Raw genomic sequence first — 26113 nt, 5'->3', positions numbered from 1 at the left:
TGCTATCAATAAGTGATCTTAAGCTTATACAAATAGCAGCCTTGATAAGAAGCTAGGCATTTATCTTATCTAGTCTCTACTGTTCAAATGCAGGTGTAAAAGCAAATTGTCAGCACAACTACATTATTTACCATATGAATGTTAATTGGCTAATAATGAAATTTTGTTTTGTGAGAAGTATTAAGAGCCCGGTAACGATTTTAGAGCAAAAATTTAAATTAATAGATTTAATCGCTGAAATTGTATACTTTTACGTAATATCTAAATAACAAGTATTGGTTTCTATTAGCACGTCTTGTCATCTTGCCTTTTAATAATGAGGTCGCAAGCTTGTAGTAATATGTAACGAGAAGGGACAGTTTTTAAAATTTCAGCAAATGTTGTAATTGTTTAAGTATCAAAATTACGTGAAATTTAGTTATTGTCAGAGAAATTGTCACTTGTTTTGAAGTAATTTCTGGAGAAAATTGATTTCGTCTTAGAGAAATAAGAAGTAATAAATTGCTCACTCCATACATCAGTTTTGGTACCAAAATGATTATTATATTCACAGTCAACATCTAGCATCAAGTAGCAGAACTCTCAGTACTGCTACTCGACAATAGATAGCGCAGCAAACAAAAAGTCTAATGCTCAATGATTTTCAGCTAATATTATAACCAGAGTAAGTGTAGGAGTTGAAAATAGAGTTCCGGTTAATCTGGTTATAATATTAGCGGTCATCGTGTTGGTACCAAACCTGATGTATGGAGTGAGCACTCTATTACTTCTTTCTTATTTCTCTATGATTTCATCTAACTTTCATTTACACTACTTCAAATTTATAATAACAAAAATGTAGTTTTTTAAGTTGAAGTACATGATATGTGTAATACAAAATTACCATTTTGAGCAGTCCAAACTTTACGAAATTTACAAATAAGATCTACAAAATCAGTGCTTTACGCGCGTTTACCTAAACGTCCATATGTACCCCTAGTGTAAATTTATTCGATAGCGATACGTGACGTACGCGTTTGCGTTTAATCTCATTTTGTATAGGGTTGCCATCCGTCCGGGTTTCCCCGGATTTGTTCTAGTTTAGAGGGCCTCCGGGTAGGACTTCATTTGTAGTCCGGGTTTAAAAATTTAAAGCCTTAGGCCGCCCGCGACACACTCAAAACCTGTTTAAAAAAACCTGTTGACATGTCCGGGTTCTCGACTCTAAAATCCGGGGTTTTCACGCGTCTTCTCCTGGTTTCCAATTTTTAGAGATGGCAACCCTAATTTTGTATTGGATTATGAGTTTCCAAAACATCCTGCTTGGCGCGCTGTTTCTAAATCTCATACAAAATAAGACTTAACGCAAATGCGTCACATCACACAATGGAATAAATTTACACTAGGGGTCCAGAAAAAAAATCATTAAGTGAACCTGTTTTCTAAAAATTTTTTTATTACAATGAAAGATAACAAGATGTGCTAATAGAAACCAGTACTTGTTATTTCTAATAGTTAACAAAAAGTGTACAATTTCATTGACAATGGACTCTTAAACATACAAATTGACAATCCTCAAATTATGACTTATCAATTTCATGAGCCTCTCTAAGATTGAAAAAAAAAACTAACCTAACCTAATCAAATGCAAAGATTTACATGATTTCTCTTCAATTGAATTTATACAACGATAGAATCTACATTTTTATATCAGAAGGAAGAAATTGTAAAACGCTTGACGCCAGTTAATTCTGGCATATGTTATCAAAGGGGCAACCATTAAATATGCTGATAATTTTTGATAAAGTGCAGTATTCAATCTAGTTTTGTGTCAAAGGTGTATACATATCATCATGGCTAGAATAAATAAATAATTAGCCAATCAGTTCAAAAAACAATTAACCTGTAATTTAATTTATTAATATGAGCTACCACATACTTGTAATATTATTCTAGCACACAATAACTTTAATTACTTTGGATATTAATATAAATTTTATCATGTCCATTAATACAACAAGTATGTAATTGGTAAATAACTACAAAAAAATTAGGAAGTGGTTAAACTAATGCAAGATAAACTACACCTAGAGTTAATACTAAATAAAGGCTATAATAGCCAAATCATATTAATAACAACATTAGATTAATTGCTTCTCAAGTAATATGTAATGCTGGCAAATCAAGAACATAATTGTTATGTGAAGACATATGCTGTAATCAGAGATGAATGATTTATAGAAACTTTAATTGTTTATAAACTTATTCATAGTACATAAATATAATCAATCCAGTTATCTGAGTATGTGACCTGTGTCTTTGGTACAGACTATGATGACCTCTTGTTATCTTTGCAAGCTAATATTATACCAATGGAAGTATACTTGTTTCCCTATTTTTTGATAAATATAATAATGAAAGTTACATAAACTTAATAAATATATTAAATTTTTTGACAAATTTGAATAACTCAATATTAGTCTAAAATGTAATTATAAAACCATAACATCAGATCAATAAATATCCATCAAGGACATTACTACAAAAATACAAGAAAGTGAAATAATTGCTTCTAATTGGAATGTCCAAAAATGAGCATTTTTATTCTTAGCTATCCATTTAATTAATATATAAATAATCATACCTGTAGGCCAAAGTCATACATTTAAATAACTTTGTAAGGGATATCTCAATGGAAAGCTGTTGATGTTGTTTACTATCTTCTTTATCAAACAAGGAGGGAGGTTCTTTGGACCCTGGAACCGTGTACGTCGCCACCACTGACACTTTTTGAACATTTTGTTCTTCATCTGGTACGGGCACGGCCAAATCATCGAAATCATCTTGGGCCTCAGCTTCAAAGTGCGACACCATGAAATGACCAGAATGTATTGTCTCCTTCCCTGTTCGCGCTTGCATCTTCTCTATGTGTGGCATTGTTCCCCCACCGTCGTTCATAAGTTCAGTTATGAACGCGTTTTTTTGTTCAATAATTCTCTTCATGGAGGCCTATCAACTTTTAGATTTAGACATATTTTTACTTATCACTCACTCACAAATTCACATTGTTTTTTTCCATCTGACTGACAGACAAATAAGTTAATGTTGCCAACAATGATATAATTTTCCTAAACAATGTAGCAAGGAGTAAAATATGTTAGAAAAAATTTACATTTTTTAAATCCATTTCGTTTAATAAATAAAAATTATGTATAGTTGTGTTTGTCAGATTTCCATATTTTAAATGACTATTCTATTTTTTTGAATAATATGTAGTTTGAAATTGCTATTCAGCCAATTTCCCGCATGTAGCCTGCGCCATGTGCATAGCACATACAATACAATTTGTGCCTGCAGAGAGAAGTAGTGTGTTACTTATGTTATGCGTTATCAAGTGCTTGAAAATGCGACATCTATGCGCAATATGACTATTTTTATGTCTCATCATCAAAAGCATAATTTTAGTTATTCACTGAGGCATAATACACCTTACACCGTTATTATATACGTCAGCTGTAACAGACGGGCGTACCGAATTGCGACTTGACCTGGGGGCCTACCGCGAAAACCGAAATTCGCAAATTGCGGGGATCTTTCTCTTTTACTCTCACTAACACGTAATTAGAGTGACAGAGAAAAATGCCCGCAATTGACGAATTTCGATTTTCCCGGTAGGCCCCCAGGTCAAGTCGCAATTCGGTACGCCCGTCTGTTACAGCTGACGTTAGTTAGTATATTTCTTTATCGCTCTTACTTATGATCGAAGAGGCCTCGGACCGGCCAAGATCGCAGTCCGGTACGCCCGTCTGTCAAACCCTCTTTAATGCCTGATATATCAGGCATATATAAACGGTGGAATATCGCTTTCTCCCTCGAACGCATAATTGCGTCCCTGACTAGTGATGGTTAAGACTCGAGTACCTTGAGTCCTGTGTTTTGACACTCGACTCAGTTTTTCAGACTCACATATTAAGTGACAGGAGTTGTACGCGTCCATAGGCAGCGTTGACTGCTTACCAACAGGCGGGCCGTATGCTTGTTTAAAAAAAATACTAAACTCGAGTTCTTTTCAACTTGTTAGACTCGAGTTTTTTGTAGGGACTTGAGTCCTTTTCAGAGAGCTCTCAATTTTTTTGTTTGCAAAATTTGAAATACTTTGTTTTTGTGTAATATTCGTGGATTAGGCACACAAATTGTACAATAACGCATAATTTCTTTACTTTTATTTAGGTTAAACCTATGAAATTGTTGACGGAGTCTTTATTCAGAGACTCGAGTCCTTTTGAGTTCTCTTAAAAAAGACTCAAAAAATGACTCGCCTCGGGACTTAAAATCCTCGGAAGTTTTTTAAGAGCTGAGTTTCGTAAAAACGAGTCGAGTTCTTCAAATTCAGACTCAAAAGACTCGAGTTCCTATCAACACTATCCCTGACGCTTGGCATGTCTCGGCATATTTTTCCATAGGTAATATTTTTTGATGTCAGTTTATCAATGTCGGCTGTCACTCCATACTTGTCATTTACGCTGAATTCTGAATTCCTCTCGTGTCATGTATCTTCACTGCTGATTTACCGCCAAATTGTAAAAAAAAAACCACACGCGTGTTCTGATCTGCCAAATAAAAATAAAATCATGAATTCTCCAAGTGCGAGATCTCACATGAATTCTCCAAGTTCGAGATCTCCCTCATATCGGCATATTGCTTTAAAGCACAAACATTCTCCAATTGAACTCAAAGAAAAGATGAGGAAGGTGTGTATTGTTTTATGTTTATCATGCTGGGAAAAGTACTTTGATTCATATATATAAAGCTGTGTGTTTTATTACAGACTTATAAAGATAAAGTTCAAAATTGTCGAAATATGCTTCTGAACAGGCTTCGTGGCACTGAAACGGATTTACGGGAAACATTGACTGATATCTATAAAAGTATGTTTAACTTTTCTGCGGAAACAACAATTACTGATGAAGAAAATGAAATTATGGACGAAATAAGGAATGAACTGGTTCAGGAGGAATTACAGTGGTTAGTTTTTTAAAACCTATATTTTTGCATTATATCCTTTACTGTTCCTAATGAAAATCGGTAGTAATTTCCATACTACCCACATCTTTTTTTCTGTGTTCATGATAACAAGGCCACCACCACAAAAACCTAAACCTGCATAATGCATCATTGGGCGGGTCCACACAAAGCGAGCATACGCGTGAGGCAATTTCCTCACGCACAGAAAGACGGGCCTCGGCCGAGGCGGCATGCGTGTTTTTCTCGGCCGAGGCACGTGTACACGGGCCAGTTTGTGCGTGAGAAAATTTCCTCGCACGTATGCTCGCTCTGTGTGGACCCGCCTAATGATTTTTGTTATCATACAGTCAACAAAAATCACAATATTCAAGAATAAAGTCTAACACCATAGAATATGAAGTCAGTTAAAAATAGAGTTACACCAAGGTAAGTTGGCAGCGATTTTGATAGCACAGACTATGCAAATGTGTCATAATTTCATAGAAGTTTGATATTTAAAATGACACTTGCAGTCATTGCTATCGAAATTGCTGCAAACTTAGCTTGGTCTAACTGTAGGTTTGTAATGGATCACTCATAATTTAGGTTAAATTTTACAACAGTAGGCATCAGAGTTTTAGCACATGGTAAGAAAAACATTTTTACAAACTCGTGAACATTCTTTATTTAATGAGTTATATGATTTGAATTTTATTGCTTATGCCGACTGGCGATTACAACTCCAATGTCTAATGATGGGGACAAATTATAAATGGGTGAATCAATCTTTTAACCAACTTCAAAAAGAAAAGAGTTCTCAATTTGTCAGATTTTTTTTGGTCTCTCCTGATTATCTTTTGCAGGGTGACTTTAAATCATGATTTTATACCATTTACATATTCACAAAACATAAGTAAAATTCACATAATTTCGGTAGTTATAAGTAATAATTTACAGCACATTGTTCAAATTTTTGCAGGTGGCTTGAAGAACACGAAAAATCACATGCTGAAAATGTGGACTGGTCTACAATAGAACAGGAAGATAATGTAATATGTCCAGTGTGTCAAAAACATAACTTAAAACTTGATTTCGGTACTTTGACTTGTTTGCAATGCAAATGTAATATTCAAACTCAAAAGTCTTTAGTAGAAATTAAGAAATCCCTGAACAATTGTATTGAAGCACATAGTGCTTTATGCAATAATCAAGTTATTTTTACTACTGTTTCTGAAGTGAATGAGAGTCATATTTACCTAATTTGTGACAGCTGTATGGAAATGCGGCTAGTGGTATAAAAATAAATGTATAACTCTTATACAAAAATTAATGCACACACTTATTGACAAAGTGGAACAGTATTATAGTCTGTTTGGAAAGGGATCTGTCGACGACTGTTGGCTTTCCTCACAGACTCTATAGATCATTGACAAATTTTTCTTACTTTGGCCACATATGGTGTTGATTATTAGAATAATCATCTACTAAGATTTTTCCACAGGCAACAATATAAGTTAAGATTAATATTATTGTCTTGTATGTTGAACCACATGGTTACTGGTTAACTGTGAAGCCTTAATCTTGGCATGGACAGCCAAATTTCTTTAATATCATAAATTATTGTATGTTTCATATTGGTGTTTATATTCATTGCTTGATTAGGTAACTTTTGCATGTGACCATCCTGTTGATTTATCTTTAAATTGTTAGAAACCATTTGAGGGTCGTGGCTACATTGTTATGAATTTGATTAATATTTGTGATATATCTTTAAGAGAATTGACTTCTTAAGTATTTTCTTTTGAATTTGTTATTTATCCTAACAGGTTTTATGATAAAATGATTCGTAATAAAATTCCAATTACAAAATAAAAAATGACCTTTATTTCAATTCATGAAGCATGGTAACAAGTTATATTGTAAATTATTATTTTTGTCTTATAGTTGGAGTTAGAACATTTTAATATACGTGATTATTCTACCCAAATATTAGACTAAACGGTAACTTGTATAAAATGTCCATTAATAATAGTATAAAACAGTACCATTATTTTCACCGACAGTATTACATGGGCATCTTTGTAGTTTAATTCATCATCCTTAGTATAAATGGTCAACTAATGTGAATTATTCTAGGCCTGCAAACAAAAGCCCTCGATTAGTACACGCATACATATTAAATGATATTTAATCACACATTTACCACAATAGTTATTATGCATATAATATATAATCAAGATACTGTTAAATATTAATCCTTAATAATCTGCCCTCTTTAATATTTTTATAAAATTAAATAGTATATTTTAAGGAACCAGGCAATGTGCCGTTTAATATTAAGAAAATACAAATAATATTTTATATCTGTGAGTGTATCATGGGCGGTAATCGAGTAATCTTGTTAATGCGCTGCAGCCGTGGCCCTGCGGGAGGACACGTTTTACTTATTTCTAATTATCCTCTTGTGCTGAGCATTAGTGCCAGCACTGCGCAACGCTAGACGCTCAATCAGAGAGCACTGATACATAATTATTGATCAACTAGCGCCTTCGAGCAACACCGGGCAGGGAGTCGGCATTAGCCCTATTTCCCCTCTGATGAAGCACATGCCCAACTGGGCATAGCCATAGCGCGGTGTGTGTAGTGTCTCGTACACAAAAAGAGATCGAGGTGTGCAAGATTGGTCTTTGTCGTGTGTCATTTTCTATGTATTTGTGTCGTCATTACAGATTGGATTTTGTATGTAGTGAGTGCGAAGTGCGCCTGTGTGCACGTTTCCCCCCGCAAAATTGGCAGAACGATTTGTACGGTAAGACATCGCTTGGACTCCTCCCTTCCGACGTGTCGGAAGCCGGTGTTGCTCGAAGACCAGCGCAGACAGTCTATATCAGAACCTGAATACTTATTTGAAATATCAACGTGGATTGTACCTAACAGTGCTATACAATCTGGGATTCCGATGATTCTCCTCTTGCTGGCCAATCTCATCACTTGCTGTACTTAATTTTAAAATAAACAGTGAGGTTATAGTGGAGAATATTTGAAATCCACTAATACAATTATGAAACACGAACCTTTGGAAGATATAAGAGGCTAATGCATCAATATTTTCGGTGCATTTATTTCAGATTATTAATGATAATGCAGGTAGGATAACTTATCTACATCTTAGAATAATTGTCGCGTGACTCCAAATCAACATACACCAAGTTAATTTAACCCTTTGAATACCAATAATTGCATGCCAAATGCAAGTCTGTGCCTCGCTAAATGTACCAAAAGCGATACAATGCAAGTTGCTGGTGGTATATAAATACGCGTTTAAAATCAAAACTAGACAAAAGGTTATTGAATCGGTTTTTTAGGGTTCCGTAATCCACTAGAAACCTTTATAGTTTCACCATGTCTGTCCTTCCGCACCTTTGCTGTGTGATCAATAGTGTTAGAAAGCTGCAATTTGGCATTGATAAATAAATCATGCATAGCCACAGAATGGTAAAATATATTCCCCATTTTTTTTTGGAGGTAGCCCCCCCCATATAAAGTGTATTTTTTTTCGCTTTAACCCTGTGGCGTTGGTGTGGGTATGGTTAGATAGGTCTTTCAAAATGAATATGGGTCTTAAACACAATGTTTTTTTGATTAAGTGATTATTTTCGGAACTAATCACTCCGAAAAAAATGTGTCCCAACCCCCTCACACTTTTGAACCATGGGCCCAAAAATATGAAAAATATCGTAAAACAAAATTTTAATAAATACTTTCAATGAAAATTATAGCGAACATGATCGGTCCAGGGCCGTTTTTGAGTTATTGCAAAAAGTCTTCTAAGTAAAAAGAAGTAAGTACTCTAAGTACTAAGCGCTGCGAAGGTACTCCCTTATGCTTGTAACGTACACGATACTTCCTATAGACCCCCTTTAGCTTATTCTGACAGAATGGTAACTACGGAACCCTACACTGAGCATGGCCCTTGGCCGATGTTTATTTTTGGAAACGTTCTTTCTGAGGCAACACTTTTTGGCGGTCAAAGGGTTAACTTAAAGAGTTGTTTGTCACGCCTTGCCAAATAACATTTTCCTAGTTCGGAAGTTATTTTAATAACATAAGACTAACCATTGCGATGTCTGTCTCAGTATACGACGACAATACAAATTAGATGTAATTACTAAACTAACAATTTACGATAAAGAAAAGTAGTTTCTAACCAAATTTACATGGAGCCGGGCCTTCGACATTTGAACCGCTCGTCGTTGTTATTTACACTCTTGTTGTGACGCATTATTATCATATCACCCTATTCAGCACCTTATTTCATATCACTTGTCAATTCATCGTTCCCTTTTTAGACAAATAAGTATACAAAGGACAACAATGACGTCGGTTTAAACTGATGAAGACCTGCCCAGGTATAAATAAGCAATGCAATAAAAATATTTAAAAGGTGGGTATGGGGTAAGACGAACATACTGATATTGCTCGGGGCAAGACTAACATTATAAGGATTCCACACAAGTGTTTGTCTTGTCCCGATCATAGTCTTACCCCACCTTACCTTAAGTATAATTTAAAAAAAAAGAATTTGAATGTTAAAACAGATCCTTGATCTGTAATAATTTGGTATATTTCTTGTGATTATGATTAGAAGGTTAGAATATTCCATTTCTATAGGTAAACACAATCTAGAATATACTTTACTTACATATTTAAACATGGTTTTTTTTATTTGAAAAATAGCGACACTGTTTACTAAACAAATTATCAAAAACGGCACAACAGTCGTCCATATAGGAGTTTACAAATACTTATAATTAATAAAAGAAGAAAATAAACACTATAAAGGCTTCGCGAGAGCTAGAGCACAAACGAGTTTAAGGGCTGCGGTGATCAGGCTAATTTCCTATGAATCATACCAATCATGAAATTAAATTTATAAACAAATAATAAAAGTTAAGACTTTTAAGACGAAAGTGCAGGACCAGCGCAGAATCGCCTTTTTATACAAACGTAGTCCTTATTTACCTCTCTGGATATTAACATTATTGAACACAATTTGTTGTATATCAACCACAGCTATGCCCACGTTTGATTTTTTCGAATTGTTAATTATTATAGGAGTTAGAAGCATTTATTTTGTATGAAATCAGTTTTACGCTCCTGTTTATAATAATTAAAAAAACCGGCCAAGTGCGAGTCGGACTCGCGCACCGAGGGTTCCGTACAAACCTGTAGGTATATATTATTATATGATGTAACTAGAAATTTACGGTTTTCGCAATTTTTCCTTTATCTGTGCTATAAGACGTTGCTTCGTACCCAATTTCAAGATTCTGAGTTCACGGGAAGTACCCTGTAGGTTTTGATTCCCTTGCGAGTGTCGAAAATTTGCGGCATAAACGGCTGTATTTTTAGATTGCGTTGGCTTAGAAGTTTGATTTTTTCACATCTCCAAGGGACAGTAGACCTGATCCTATAAGGGTTCCGTTTTTTCCTTTCGAGGTACGGAACCCTAAAAATCGAAAAAAGTCAAACGTAGGGGCAGAGCTAAAAATATTTTCCATAAAATCCAGAGAGGAAAATGGGAACTACGTTTGTGTGGAGATTCGGCCGTCCTCTTTCCTCTTAACAATTAGTAACGGCGTGCGTCTTTGACTTAATAACCCAGTTTCATATACATTCAACGCGTTTAAAGACCAGCCCAGACGGGAGAACTTTTCGCCCAATCTGGCTAAATTATCAGGTGGCCTGAACGCAAAAATTTAATTAGCTCGCCGATTCCACTTGTTCGATTAAATTGTATACGCGTGGACGCTAGATAAGATTAACGCCAGTTTTTTTCTCTGACAAATTGGTCAATTTGAACATCCCATCTGGACGGGCCTTAACGCTTACGCGCTAGATCTCACACAGCCTTGACAATTTAGCTATTTGTGTCGGGCGTACTTACTATATAGGTAGACCTTGTACATCCATGAGGTCTTCTTGCTGGTGCGCGTGCGCGGTGGAGGCGAGCGGCACGGCGAAGGCGGCGTGGTGGTGCGGGCGCGGGCGCCGCGGCGAGCGCGCGGTGATCACGCGCGGCTTGTGGATCTCGTCCATCACTGATGGCGCCACGTACGTGAAGCCCTGGAGATCGACGTTCAATATATTCATGTATTCCGAGCCAACTCAATTTCATGCGAAGCTAATTTGATTTCACAGATAAAACCCCATGCTGCAGGAGTTAGATTGAAGTTTGCCTATTTTTTGTGCTGTTTCGCTTTATTTATTTTCTTTAAGACAGTCAAAGATTCATTGCTTGTATAATAATATATGTGCGTCTACGACGATCTACGTTTGACAATTGAGTTCCCACAAGTTACATTAGCTGCCAAAATAGAAACACGAATTTGTCTTCAACTTGTGATCTCTGATACAACATTTCTGGATGAAACCCGGATAAATGGCGTACAGGAAGAGAGGACTATTCTCAGCAGTCAGCAGTGGGCGACAAGAGGCTAAAATGATGAAGTCGACGTTAAAAATACTAACCTGGAACATGAGGTTGGCACTTTCGCTGAGTGTCGACTCATCTGGCGAATCGATAGGCGTCTGCAGTGTGAAGCGGGTGTCGAATTGGGAAACGTCGTCTTCACCAGTCTGAAAGAATTTTTTTTTTTAATAAGCTATTTATGTACCTATGTCGGTACCAACAGTCACCCTAACTGACCATCGATAGACCTGTCTTTCCGATTTTTAAGAATACAGCAGAACCTTGACTATCCGAACAAATTGGAACCGAGACTAGTTCGGATAAATCAAAATGCAAGTTTTTTTTGTGCGTGATCAAACATTAACAACTACTAAAAACACTTCGTATAGTATATTCAGAAAACAGAAAACCAGCGTCACGGATTGCCGCGGCATTATGCTTAGTGGGGTTCCTATTTTAGCGTCCAAATGTTTTTTTATGTCTGCATGCCTTCTTTTTAATGTACTATATTGTGGCGTTAAATAAATGTATTTTCTTTCTTTCTTTATATTCAAAGTTTATGTTCATATTAACATTGAATTATAATAGGTACACCCGAAAAAAGTCGAATGCTGTTTTATTCATTTTTAAATCGTCAATTCTAAAGAGGCTGTTATCTATTTTAGTCGCAAATATGTCAAATAAATAGATTTAGTCGATGAAGTTGTACACCTTTTGTTAACTATTAGAAATAACAAGTACTGGTTTCTATTAGCACGTCTTGTTATCTTAAATTTTAATGAATAACTTTTTTGAAAACAGTTCACTTAATTAGTAATGTTTTTTTTTTCTGATGGACGTTTAGGTAAACGCGCGTAAAGCACTGAATTTAAATGTAAATTTTGGACTGCTAAAAATGGTAATTTTGTATTACAAATATCCTGTACTTCAACTTAATGTAGTTTATTACTACAGTTTTGTTATTATAAATTTGGAATAGTGTACATGAAAGTTAGATGAACTTCAGAAATGACTTCAAAACAAGTGACAATTTCTCTGAAAATCAACTTAATTTACAACATTTGCTGAAACTGTATCATTTTGTATAATTTACCATCATTTTTTTTTATGATTTTTAGAAACTGTCCCTTCTCGTCACATATAACCGGGGACGCACGCTTGCGACCTCATATTAAAAGGCAAGATGAGAAGACGTGCTAATAGAAACCATTACTTGTTATTTAGATATTACGTAACAAAAGGTGTACACAATTTCAATGACTAAACCTATCAATTTAACATTTTTGCTCTAAAATCGTTACCGGGCTCTTAATTGCTGAACGGGTGCAGCGTTCGGTTGATTAAGGGTTCGGATAAACTAAGTTAGTGTTCGGATAATCGAGGTATTACGAATACTCGAGGCTCCACTGTAGTCAGTTTACCGTGTAGACGATACATGGCAGTATCGGTAGTTCAGTACTAGTGTTCTCGATTGATTGTATCAATTCAAGGTTCCATAACTGGCGTTAAACAATTGAATATTTATCGCTACTAATCGGCAATCTCGTTCCACATTCTTGGTAGTGTAGTTGCGTTTGAGGAATAGGTATAATAGGGTCAATGTCAATTAAGGTTCATTATGAACTTTAAACTCCTATGGAATTCCTTACCGTCTTCTCTCTTTAAAAAAGTTGTGGCTTTCGGACGGAACTTAATCAAAAAGATGTGTGCGGTTAGGTAGTTTTGTATACTCATATTCATATTAATTTTATTTATAACATCAATAATATTACATGTCAATTGTGTATATAAAAAAAGTTTACAATTTAATAAATTTAGTTAACAATACAGGTAAAAATAAATATGATTAACTATTCGTTAATTTATAATTTAACATTTAGGAACTCTTCCAAAGTAAAAAATGTGTGCTCGAGAAGCCAACTTTTTAGTTTTCTTTTAAAACAACCTAGAGAGGGAGCTGAGGTTATAGTTACTGGCAGCTTGTTGTAGACAGTCGGACACATAACGTGTGTTATCTTTCCTGATCTCGCAAGTCGTCGCTTAACCGGCAAAGGCTAAGCCTATCGGAGCGGACGGGCTGAGTCTGCGCGTTTTTTATAAATGTGTAGATTAATGTAGGCATAAGTAGCAATCTGTTGTATTATTATCGACGGCATAGTCAGTATGCCTAGTTTTTTGAAGAAGGGCCTCACGGAAGTATCCTGAGACACCTGCATTACCGCGCGCACAGCTCTTTTTTGGAGTCTTTTGGAAGTGCGTTGCCAGTCCGCTGCGCGCCCCCACAACTCTGTGTCATACTGTAAGAGTGAATGGTTGCGAAATAGCAGGTTCGCACTACATTCCGTGGCACGACTCGAGCCAGGCGGCGAAGCGCGAGGCAAGCACCACCGATTTTCCCGCAAAGTTTATTTATATGGGGGGCCCACGACAGTTTTTGGTCGATTTCGAAACCCACAAACGTCATGATATCTATCTGCTGCATGCATACGCCACCAGACTGAACCGTAAGTGACCTCGGTGTGCCTCGGTGCATATACGTATTATATAGTATAGATATTATATATTATAACTTTTTTTTTTGTTTTAAATATTATACTATGAAATATAAAAAGACATTCTGATAAAAAAAATGACTATATATGACTATTTACATATTTGTTTTATTTCATATCCCATTTATATATTGTAGGTTATAGGACTTATAGGTTTACCTATCTTTTAGGAAATTAAATATTTTCTTTTATGCCGTTCAATACAGTTTTGATGTCTACCGTTCTCCAATTCTTGCTCAATTACTGAAAGGTTAACTGGAAGAGATCCCTGAAAGGGATAAGTTCGCCTTTGTACAAATGATGTATGTTCTGTCCGGTTTTATGTTTCTTTCTGTACAATAAGGTGTTTTACTACTACATACTACTAAACTCTTAAAGCAGTTTACCTAAAATTGGTCATATCGATTTATTTAACTCAACTAATTTCGATTTTTGTGTTTCGCGGTAGGCCCTCAGTATGTGCTAGAGGCGCTGCCTACGCAGAGTTTTGCGTAATATTCCCTATTAATGTGTTCTAACAATACTGAATCACTTGTTGTCAGAAAATAAATAATTTGTGTTTTGTAAAATAGGCATCAGTCTAGATTTAATAGGAGGTTCCAGTTTGCGAGAGAACACGTCCTCTCAGTTGAAATGTTTAAAGAAGGCGTGACCGCGTACGGCCTGAGCTCCCGCGGCGCCGAGACGCTGGTTCTTAGATCGCTTCATACGGATTGGGTTAACTCGCTAGAGGCAAGGTAGGCTGCAGTAGTAATAAAGAAGATAAAATACTCATCAGTCTAGGTTTAATAGGAGATTCCAGTCTGCGAGAAAACACGTCCTCCCAGTTGACATGTTTAAAGAAGGCGTGACCGCGTACAGCCTGAGGTCCCGCGGCGCCGAAACACTGGGTCTCAGATCGCTTCATACGGGTTGGATTAACTTGCTAGAGGCAAGTTAGTCTGCAGTAGTAATAAAGCAGATAAAATACTCACCAGTCTAGTTTTAATAGGAGGTTCCAGACTGCGAGAGAACACATCCTCCAAGTCGACATGTTTGAAGACGTGCCCGCGTACGGCTTAAGCTCCCGCGGCGCCTAGACGCTGGGTCTCAGATCGCTTCATACGGGTTGGATTAACTCACTAGAGGCAAGGTAGTCTGCCGTAGTAAAAAGGAGATAAAATTCTCACCAGTCTAGGTTTAATAGGAGGTTCCAGTCTGCGAGAGAACACGTCCTCCCAGTTGACATGTTTGAAGAAGGCGTGACCGCGTACAGCCTAGGCTCCCGCGGCACCGAGACGGTGGATCTCAGATCGCTTCATACGGGTTGGATTAACTTGCTAGAGGCAAGGTAGTCTGCAGTAGTAATAAAGCAGATAAAATACTCACCAGTCTAGTTTTAATAGGAGGTTCCAGTCTGCGAGCAGACTGCGAGAGAACACATCCTCCAAGTTGACATGTTTGAAGAAGACGTGCCCGCGTACGGCTTAAGCTCCCGCGACGCCGAGACGCTGGGTCTCAGATCGCTTCATACGGGTTGGATTAATTCACTAGAGGCAAGGTAGTCTGCCGTAGTAAAAAGCAGATAAAATTCTCACCAGTCTAGGTTTAATAGGAGGTTCCAGTCTGCGAGAGAACACGTCCTCCCAGTTGACATGTTTGAAGAAGGCGTGACCGCGTACTGCCTGGGCTCCCGCGGCGCCGAGACGCTGGGTCTCAGATCGCTTCATGAGGCGACGGATTAGTTCGCGAGCGTCTTGTGTTAGGTAGGCTGGCAGCATTAGTTTACCCTTTAAAATTTTCTCTATAGTCTTTGTACGATTGTCGCCAGTGAATGGAGGCTGAAAGCAAAACATTTTCTTTAAATATCATATTTTTACCTATTTTACAGTAACATGTTTTTTTATTAATAAAGATGTTACATGTCACATCACTATCTCACATTGGTGAATAATAAATCATAGTCAAATAATATCGTAAGTCTTTACAAATAAAGGACAAAATACATAGATCTGCTTCAACTATACAGAACTGAGAGATGTCGACCTTAAAGACGTTCTTCTAATATAAGATGAAAAATAGAAGACTGAAGAGGAAAGTGTGAGAATACGGTCAGGGTCGGGATAGTATCCTACAGCTCCAATTCCAGGGAATCAACACTACAATTGATCGACAACTGGTCCTTTCCGCCGGGGAGACTCTACACAATCATCATATGGTCTTACCTGTCCAATGAGCATGTCATACATCAGTGCTCCCAGACTCCACCAATCCACAGCTTTTCCATGACCACTTCGTGTCAGAATCTCTGGTGCCCTACAAATAATAAGATATTAATGGTTGTTCATAATTTAATTTAAATTTAAATTAGAGAATAAAAAATCTTATTGCTAAATATAACAGGTTAAAATGTTAATTTAATAAACTATTACGTATTAGGTAGATACTTATCTATAAAATCAGTTCTTAATATGATAGTTTATCTCTAATGTTGATATTTAAAGTAAAATAATATAATAATATATTTAATAACCCAAAATTATAGCTAGAATGAAATGGACAATTATTTACAAAACAAATACTTACATATATTCAATGGTACCACAGAATGTGTGTGTGACAATACCCTCCTGAATATGTTCTTTACATAATCCAAAATCTGTAAGTTTTACATGGCCTTGGGCATCCAATAGGACATTTTCTGGTTTCAAATCTCGATAAATTATGCCTAAACTATGTAAATGTTCCAGTGCCAATATAATTTCTGATAAATAAAAGCTGAAAAAATATAAATTTGTTATTACTTCAATTTAAATTTATAAAAAAGAGCAGCACATCCTAAAAAACTAGAAAATATTCATGTTTCAAATTGATTTTGTATTGTGTAATTTTGCTCTAAACTTTTAAGCGACACCATCATGATAAACCAATGTCCACATTTAACGATATGAAAAAGGCGTAAAGTGGGCATGAGTGTGAACAACTTGCACTCAACAGATAAGGAATGTAATTTTGTTCCATGGCTCACAACAGGTTGTAAAACATGTGTATTATGCTCTCTCTGTGTGGACCCACCTAATCAATGCAATTAAATATACAAGTCTGATGTCAGCTATGTCAAAACTCTTTATGTTGTAGTGCAATTAAAATATTAATATACATGACAAGCTATCTGATGTTCAAATGTTTCTTTTCTTTACCATGCGAGTTTGTAATTTAGTGTGCAAACAAAGCACTTAATAAATTAATTGAGGTATACTAACCAAGCTGTGTCCTCTAGAAAAATACCTTCTCTCTCAAGATGCATAAATAGCTCACCACCACTTAAGTATTCTAAAATTAAGTATAGTTTACCACCTGTTTGGAAAGCATATACTAATTCCACTATAAATGGGTGCTGAAATAAATAAATAAAAATTATATCCATTGTTCATTCTGCCTTAGAGATGTAGTAAGTAGGGCTGCTACACACACATACATACAGGTTTTCCTGGGTTTATCCTAAAAATATCTGGATAAAAGCCGGCAGTTCTGGTTTTGAGGGTAGGTATTCAAAGAATTTCATTTTTGAACTAGAAATAATTTTCTATGGTCTTGAATCAAGAAAACAATCTCTTACATGTTTTCATATTTTCCAAAATAATCTAATTTACTAAGCGTGTAAATATCAATCACCCTTAATTACCATTATTTTGATGATCGAAACTACCACATGGCAATTTTTACTGACATATTTATTAAAATTAAAATTCTTGAGTATTTCTTAATTGTTAAGGAGTGTTTTAGTTGATAATTTAAAACTGAATTCATATAAATACCTTTACAGCTTCCAAAATATTTCTCTCAGCTTTTGTGTGTGCGGTGTCTTTTTGATTTCGTACTATGGAAGCTTTTTTGAGAACTTTCATAGCAAAATGTGCACCGGCATCAGTTCCTGTAATTTTTCGCACTTGGAACACTTTGCCATATCCACCCTTTCCCAAAACTTTGCGTAGCTCGAAATCTTGAGGACCGAGGCGTTTGCATTGACCTGGGTTAACATTGTCTTCAGATAGTTGAATTGTCTCAGAGCCTTCTTGTCTGCAAAGTCAGCCATTACTTATTACAACAATTTAATAGAATAATTAGGTACCTAATTATTTTATGTTATACTAATTAAATGCTTCATGCATTATAAGCTTTTACTTACTCAACAATGCTATTTACGTGTAATTCCGGCTCGTAATCAACCTGCATTCAAAACAAGGAGAGTTAATTGTTACATGATCATGATTAATCACAACACTTCTCAATGTTTGTGAGTGATAAAATTACAAATAAGGATAAATAAACATTAATGTAGACTAATACCCTGTACTTCATTCATAAAAGTACTACTTTTAACTTCGATGAAATTTATCCTTGAGTTGTAATTGAGAATTTACATGGTCATGTTTTTAGGTTAGCATCACAAGGACTTCGTTGATTAATACAATTGGCATTAGTACCTCATCCACTTCAATAATATCGTCCTCGTCTGAATCTCCAACGTTTACAGTATCAGGATCCACATCTAAATCCAAATCAAAAACACCTGCCATATATGATGACATTTCTATAATATCACATCAGCAAAATGCTCTCTCTTTATATAATACAAGAAAATGAATTACGTGTTGACAATAGTCTAATAATATTTAATAAAACGTGATTTAAGCAGTTAATTAAATTTTAATTCAAGTTTACAATGCAAAAGTAATACAACTTCTGTCACGTAAATGTGAGTGAGAGAACCGAAAAGTGTGGAATGGACTAAATTGAATGAATGAAATTGCTGAAGTCACACACGAGTCAATGACCATTCGATGAGTGTTGAGCATGTGTTGAGACGTGAGAACTTTTTTTTAGTAGATGGCGCTACTATTCCTACTATACATTAATTATAGTCTGTCAAGCCATTTCCGTCAGTACAAAAAGGCGGGAAATTTATAAATGTAGGCGTGAAGGGTTACCGTCCTATATAAAATTTGAATTTCGCGCCTTTTTTTACAAACAAAGTTGTTTGACCGGCTATAATATCAACACATTAAGGTCTCAATACGCACGATCAAAGCGCTTGTTTATTTTGACACAATGTATTGCAAATTTTGTTAAGCCCCCCTCAAGACTATGCGCGTGAATCGCGGCGCGACATCGCGGAGCGAACATACCGCGACGTTGACGTAGACTCCACACTCGCACAACTTCACGGCGATTTCGCGGCAAGATGGCGCCGAAGCGTCAGCTGATCGCATTTAGTTTGCGGCAAGGCACTGATTCAAACTGGGAACTGTTAAATTGATTTTTGGTTGATAAGTTCGCACCCAATATAACCAAGTAGCCGCCATAGAATGTTATGACAGTTCAGATTAACCGACTCGTGAGCGAATCGCGGCGCGAAGCGATCGCGAGTGTGGAGTCTTGCAAGTTCGCGCTTCGCATCTCCTTTGACGCGGCCAAATACCGACAAAAAACGGGGATTAAGGCGCGAAGGCGTGAACAATCTGCAAAATCGACGCGAGGGCCCTCCACACTCGCGTTCGCGGCTTCGCGCCTCGATTCGCGCACGGGTGTGGGGGGCCCTTTATGTTTAAGCGTGACCAGCAACGTTAATGAGGGCTCACCAATTGGCGCCACTGTAGAGTGAGGTCCAGAAAAAGATCTCGAAATTCTACTATGCTAATTAAAAAAGAAAAGCAATATGTTCCTATACAGCAAGGTATTTTATAGTTTCTATTTTCCTCCGTGAGCTTCTACGGATTATCGTCTTATCTATTGTTTAAAAACCGCAAAGGCGCGTGCCACTATGAAAAAATGGTCAAGCCGCATAGGTAGCGTTTATTGAATTACTACTATATTGAGCACGGAATAAGATTCATTACGAACTAATACAGAATTCTAACAGAATAGCTGTCTGATCTCTATTGGTGCGTCTAAGGTAGGCGACTAAACGCTCTCAAACCAGCTTAACTTGTGACACTGCGATCCGAAACAAAGATACGTATTCGAAGACCTCGCTTGCACTGGTAATGCGAGCGCACGCCTAGCTAGCGCCAAGGAAGCAATGTTATGTTTCTCGAGGAGCAGGTAAAAAACAGGGCCGGATTTTCACACGAATATATTTGGGTGGTTTGACGAAATAACGCTAACTCTTCAGACTTCTAACAAACTGACACTGTTTGTATGGTTTGCTTGAAAGAGTTAGCGTGATTTGACTCTAAACGATATGCATATTTTGTTTTATATTTAATTATTTTATGCATACACTATTATGTATATGTTACATATTTTTTTGTTGACTCATAATATAAATTTGTATAAATGTTTTACTAAATGTGTACTCTATTGTAAATAATATATTTATTTTAGTGTACCTAATTATAACATATAGGTCTATTTTAACATTAGTAGTACGGGATTGTTAAATGAATATACATATTTAGGTATTACTATTTTACCATTGTTTTATTGTTTATTTAAAATAAGCCTGTTTAAAGTTTAAAATTAGCAAACAACTGTTTAAACACTTGATTATAAAAATGAGTATATCTCGTTATTATTGTAATTACACAAACCCATTCTGTTAGATGTGTACCTACTATTTAAATAGTGTTATGTTTTATCTCTTTAAATTAAACAACGTAAAACCACCCAAATATATTTGTGTGAAAATCCGGCCCTGTTTTTTACCTGCTCCTTGAGAAACATAACATTGCTTCCTTGGCGCTAGCTAGCCGTGCGCTCGCATTACCAGTGCAAGCGAGGTCTTCGAATACGTATCTTTGTTTCGGATCGCAGTGTCACAAGTTAAGCTGGTTTGAGAGCGTTTAGTCGCCTACCTTAGACGCACCAATAGAGATCAGACAGCTATTCTGTTAGAATTCTGTATTTGTTCATAATGAATCTTATTCCGTGCTCAATAGAGTAGTAATTCAATAAACGCTACCTATGCGGCTTGACCATTTTTTCATAGTGGCACGCGCCTTTGCGGTTTTTAAACAATAGATAAGACGATAATCCGTAGAAGCTCACGGAGGAAAATAGAAACTATACCGTCAAAATTTTCTGTTTTTTAAACCAGTTTAATTTTGTATACTTTTATTTGGCACTTTTTTAAAACACTAACTTTAAATTGAATTATTATATAATGTTTACCATGATTAAACGAAGATGGAAAAATATTTACCACAATTATGAATATGGAGTGAAATATCGTTTAAAAAACCGCAACCCCCAAAAATTCTATGCATTTGACATCTCTAGACTTAAATCGACCTATGGACTGTGATTACCTTTTGTATTGTTTGCAAGTTCCCGATATTTCGACGCAGTTAGGGTAACTGAAGGCCTACCGCGAACCACGTTTGACGTGTTACCGCTCTGTCGCACTTGTAAATTCGCACATAAGTGTGACAGGGAGGCAACACGTCGAACGTGGTTCGCGGTAAGCCCTCTGTAACCACGAAAATCGAAGTTTGTCAATAGGGTTGTTTCCATCTACAAATCTTAGGGCAGAATTGTATCCCAATAAATTCTTTTGGATTATAAGAACATGTTAAACTACTTTTAGAGGACCTGTAATGACCATTTTTTTGTAAATATTGAATTTAAAATATCTTTTGGCACACGTCACGTGACCAAACTCGAAACGTCTTTGAAGATTCTGATGACTTCACAACTCTCGGATTGACACTATTGACAGTTAGGCGATAAACAACAAATGACAAATGTCAGTTGACAGTTCGTATCTTCTACGTGTGTATGTAGTTATGTGTTAAACCGTAAACTGTGACGTCACACAATTTTCAAAGAGCGTTTTGGGTGCGAAAGCATATGTCAAAATATATTTTGTTAATTTAACATATTTAAAGCCGTTTTTAGTATAAAAGTTGAATTTTAGGTCAACTTTTAGTTAATATAGAACGTAATACAAGCGTTTCAAAAAATTGGAATCAACCCTATTGCGGGCATTTTTCTCTGTCACTCTAACCCTTTGTCTGTCATACTGAGAGTAAAAGAGAAAGATCACCGCAATTTTCGGGAACTCGAAAACAATACAAAAGGTAATCGCGATCCATATCCTGGTCCATTTAAGTCTAGTGAAACTAACTGTGATTCATTCAAAATTGTTATTTGACATCTCGTCATAAAATACATAAAAAATGCATTTAACATTTTGAAAGAATTTCGGACCTTCGATTACACTAGCACCCCTAGCGGCGAAATTAAACGTGATAGCCCAAGGATAGTATAGGAACCGTGCGCGTTGGAGGGTCTGCCATCTTGTGGGCTACATCGGAACAATCAACATCACATTTACGCCTCGCGCCAAAAATCTGACGCTCCTGTGCTGCCTCCTACAGTTCATGCACGCTTCCTATAGTGGCCTTCGTTGAGCCCAATATGTATTTTATCTATTTCCGGTTGCCTTTCCATTCGCTTTATACTCTGTGGTGCCCTTTCAAAACATAGGACTTGTGGAAAATTTTTTTTGATTCGTAGTATTCGAAGAATTTTTCCGAAACTTTTAGGCGATACTTTTAAAATTAATCATAGATTTTCCGTATGATTCCAGCAATTAATAATTGATTATACAAAATCTTATTAAAAAACTCTTCTCGTCGTAATTGGGATTTGAACGTACTTAAAATACGATTGTTGAACGTTAAATGAGGGTGTAAACATGTATTTAATGTGTTTTTATTATTTTGATTAAATAGTTTTTCATATAGTTCGTACATTTGCTTTGACATTGAACAAATGTGTGTAAAATGTACTTATGCAATCCAATTTTCAACCAATTTTTAGTTATTAAAGTGAAACCTTTCAATGGCTAGTGACAGCGACAAAAGTTCGAATAATCTTGATTTGGATGGATATTTAAAAAACAACAAGAAACAAGGGAGTGCCGGAAATATTGGTAAGTTACATTTTGTCCTTCGTGTGATTTATTTAATAAATGAAAGGATAAATCTTTTCCTAACCTAATTTGCCCAGATAGATTAAGTCATCAGTGGCTATTTCTTCCACCTACATGCTCCATATATTTGGTCTGATTTCTAATTGATGTAACTTTGCTGCATCATTTTTAAAGTATATGATTGTATACTTGTAGTGTTATAACACTTACTCAGTGAGTCATTACAATACACAAACTTGTCAATAATTTCAATATTAAATAGATGAGGATATCATAAATCAAATTTCGTGCTTGATATTGTTTTCCAATACATCATCCTATTAGGTTTCTCGCTTTTTTATGCTTCCTATTTATATATAATTTAAATTTACTGAAATCATTTATTGCCAATAATCATGTTGGTCTGGCCACCAAAAAATATAATGTAACAATATTTGTATCAATATGTTGTATGACCTGTTAGTTGTGGTTTGTTTGGTGTATGACATACTCCTAGGTAGTGTTTTCCATACAAATCTATTACTGGAAACATGCCTATTGAATACTTTCATGACTAGATCTCTTAAGGTCCAGTAGGTTTGTGTTATTCTCTCACTCTCATTGAGCATAAGCTAGATGGACGTGTGTGCTTAGGACCAAGGATATCAATATGTATTTGAATGTTTTTTTTTGGTTTGTTTCATAAATGATCACCGAGTTCATTCAAGCATAATATTGCTCAGTTTTAGAAATAATTTCCATGTTTTTAGTTTTTGTGCAAAATTTATTAAAACTTTTGCATTTTATTTATCAACCAATAGTTAAAAACTCAGGATTCAAATCGGTGAAGTCTCTAGAGAAAGGCCTCAAGATTGCTAATTAAATTTTTGACAACAGTATTGTGGTATAAAACAGCACCACAACTTTCCAAAAACTCCATTCTTAGAGCCTACTGCACCTTAATGCTTTTATTTTTATTTTTTATTTAAATATGAAACAAACGGTCATACAAAAAATATTATTACACTTTCTTCTCTTAATCTAGACCTATAGTTTCCATGTTTGTTAAACATATCTCTATATAGAAGCACGAAAAGTACCTATCTTCATTTAGGTTCAGCTAAATAGTAAGAGGTTACACAGAATTTGAGAAATCAGATTTACAAAACACTCGGTGAAAAGCACAATGTAAGCACAATGCTTTTAGCTGTCTAATATTTGTACTTAGATATTATGCATATATTATATATAATATTTAACAGATCATTATATACATGGGTTAAAATACATACTATGATCTACATCTTTTGCATAACACCTTGTTTTGTTTTAATAGAGCTGCCATTCTAGTTACTAGATTGTAGCAGATGAGGTGACTTTATACTTTGAAATCCTATAGTTATAATCCTATAGGTATAGGCCTTACGGGCACAAATAATGGTGCCAGCATGTATGCGAGCCAAGCGTGCAGTCCAATGCAACTAGTGCCGGCCAGATTAATAAGGTTAGACTAAATGGGTATTAGATTATAGGCTCTATGGCAATGGGCATTGTCCCGGTTTGCATGCAGCACTACCGGTGTGCAGCCAAGACCATGCTTGAAACTGGGACTAGGTCCAGCACACCATACCGTAGGGCTGTCATTATGTCATTAAAAAATGTAAAAATGTAAAAAGTAAAAATGTAAAAATGTAACTAACAACTATGGATTTTTTATCTGAAATAAAATCATTTTATTATTGTTTATTAACTAAGTTCAAAGGTTATTTCAGAGTTCTAACCATTGACATATATCTAAGGACGGGCCTTACGGGCAATAAGAATGGGGCCATTACAGCAGGGTCACATACACGAATTTGAACCAATTGTGCAGTCTTGAAATTATTCAATCAAGAAATTATTTCTAATTTTGTGGGAATCATCACATATTAAGAGTCCTTATTCCTACAGACGAGCGTATTTTGTAAAATGCTTCCTTTTTCATTCAAGATTACGACGTAACTATTAGTATTTATTCAAAAACTGGTAACGTACTTAAATAATCGTTTCCTAAACTAGCGGCTCCAACAGTTCAAATTTTCATTTTCTCTTTTAAACCTCTTTTTTAATGAGTTTTTTGGGAGTCTTTTCCAAATTTTGCAGTGAGATGTGGCGTTTCGGTTCTCAATTTTGCTGTAAACAAGAATCATTTGGTACATGAATGACTACAATTTGATTCAACATATCTCGTACGAGGGGCTGGAATGATTAACAATCGAAGATTCATTTGAAAAAACTGATAAAATACCTTCCGAGTTTCCTTTTTTTTTTTGGCGAAAACAGGGTTTTATTATTTTTTTTTCCGCAAATTGTACGCATATTTTGCTTTAAAAATAATATTATAGCAAACTGTAACATTATGTTAACCTATAAAAAAGAAATCATAACTATGGGACCTACATTGCCGTAAATTTATATTTTTTTTAAACACGTATAAATCACGCAGCAGGGACGCCCCGCTCTCAGTCCGCGCGGAGCGCGCTTAGAGGACGGACCTGTGCTCGATTGTCAGGCATTCGTTGCGATCGTAATCAGCTACGGAGTTCCGAGAAGTGCTATATACTGCGATTAGAAAATCTTAATAAAAGTTCATTTTTTACACTATGCTTAACAGACTCTCGCTTATTGATGGATTTTCAGTGGTCCTTTTTTTATACTACGTCGGTGGCAAACAAGCTTACGGCCCGCCTGATGGTAAGCAGTATCCGTAGCCTATGTACGCCTGCAACTCCAGAGGAGTTACATGCGCGTTGCCGACTCTAACCCCCTCCCGCCCCTCGTTGAGCTCTGGCAACCTTACTCACCGGCAGGAACACAACACTATGAGTAGGGTCTAGTTTTATTTGGCTGCGATTTTCTGAAAAACGCATTTTTACTTGAAATTACGTTAGGGTTTGCATTTGCATTATTATTTTTGACCCGGATGAAGTCCAAGTTCTCATGATGGAGTCAGGAGTTGGTCACCAGAACTCCTAATCTACTCATTATAATCCCATCGTGTTTGGGCTCAAAAGATTTGCCCTGACGAACACCATCGATTTAGATGAGGTCCAGGGTCTCATGATGGAGTCAGGAGTTGGTCACCAGAACTCCTAAACCACTCATCATAACCTCATCGTGTTTGGGCTCAATAGATTTGCCCTGACGAGGATCATCAATCTAGATAAAGTC

At 36.0% G+C, this 26113-nt stretch overlaps 4 protein-coding genes across 9 annotated transcripts in view; 2 read left to right on the top strand and 2 right to left on the bottom strand.

Annotated features, from left to right (window-relative positions):
• Window positions 1–3082, bottom strand: part of LOC133521321 (carbohydrate-responsive element-binding protein) — a 32212-nt gene extending 29130 nt beyond the window's left edge. For both annotated transcript variants that reach the window (XM_061856219.1, XM_061856220.1), the window contains exon 1: window positions 2624–3082. In XM_061856219.1, the coding sequence (XP_061712203.1) occupies window positions 2624–2982 (359 nt within the window). In that variant the 5' untranslated portion in view covers window positions 2983–3082. The remainder of the gene's footprint in view (window positions 1–2623) is intronic.
• Window positions 3083–3516: 434 nt separating this feature from the next.
• On the top strand, window positions 3517–6860 carry LOC133521328 (RPA-interacting protein-like). Its single transcript, XM_061856237.1, has 3 exons — window positions 3517–4730; window positions 4808–5004; window positions 5963–6860. Exons 1-3 carry the CDS (start codon window positions 4470–4472, stop codon window positions 6279–6281), a joined length of 777 nt encoding a protein of 258 aa, XP_061712221.1. The 5' UTR covers window positions 3517–4469; the 3' UTR covers window positions 6282–6860.
• Window positions 6845–18765, bottom strand: LOC133521330 (ribosomal protein S6 kinase beta-1). The gene is made up of 9 exons (XM_061856239.1): window positions 18474–18765; window positions 18176–18216; window positions 17805–18066; window positions 17250–17383; window positions 16573–16764; window positions 16212–16302; window positions 15585–15827; window positions 11515–11622; window positions 6845–11109 (listed from the first exon to the last, which is right to left on the bottom strand). The coding sequence occupies exons 1-9, from the start codon at window positions 18576–18578 to the stop codon at window positions 10930–10932; spliced, it is 1356 nt and encodes a 451-aa protein (XP_061712223.1). The 5' UTR covers window positions 18579–18765; the 3' UTR covers window positions 6845–10929.
• A 3905-nt stretch (window positions 18766–22670) lies between these two features.
• Window positions 22671–26113, top strand: part of LOC133521312 (phosphatase and actin regulator 1-like) — a 94129-nt gene continuing 90686 nt past the window's right edge. For 2 of the 5 annotated variants that reach the window (XM_061856207.1, XM_061856204.1), the window contains exon 1: window positions 22672–22924. In XM_061856207.1, coding sequence (XP_061712191.1) covers window positions 22834–22924 — 91 coding nt within the window. In that variant the 5' untranslated portion in view covers window positions 22672–22833. Of the gene's footprint in view, window positions 22925–26113 lie in introns of all 5 variants that reach the window. The other 3 variants (XM_061856210.1, XM_061856206.1, XM_061856205.1) reach the window with 2 other exon arrangements.

Source organism: Cydia pomonella, chromosome 9, assembly GCF_033807575.1.
Source record: "Cydia pomonella isolate Wapato2018A chromosome 9, ilCydPomo1, whole genome shotgun sequence".
In the NCBI taxonomy this organism is placed as follows: domain Eukaryota; kingdom Metazoa; phylum Arthropoda; class Insecta; order Lepidoptera; family Tortricidae; genus Cydia; species Cydia pomonella.
The sequence above is the reverse complement of the archived record's forward strand: the minus strand, read 5'-3'. Positions and strand labels throughout refer to the sequence as shown.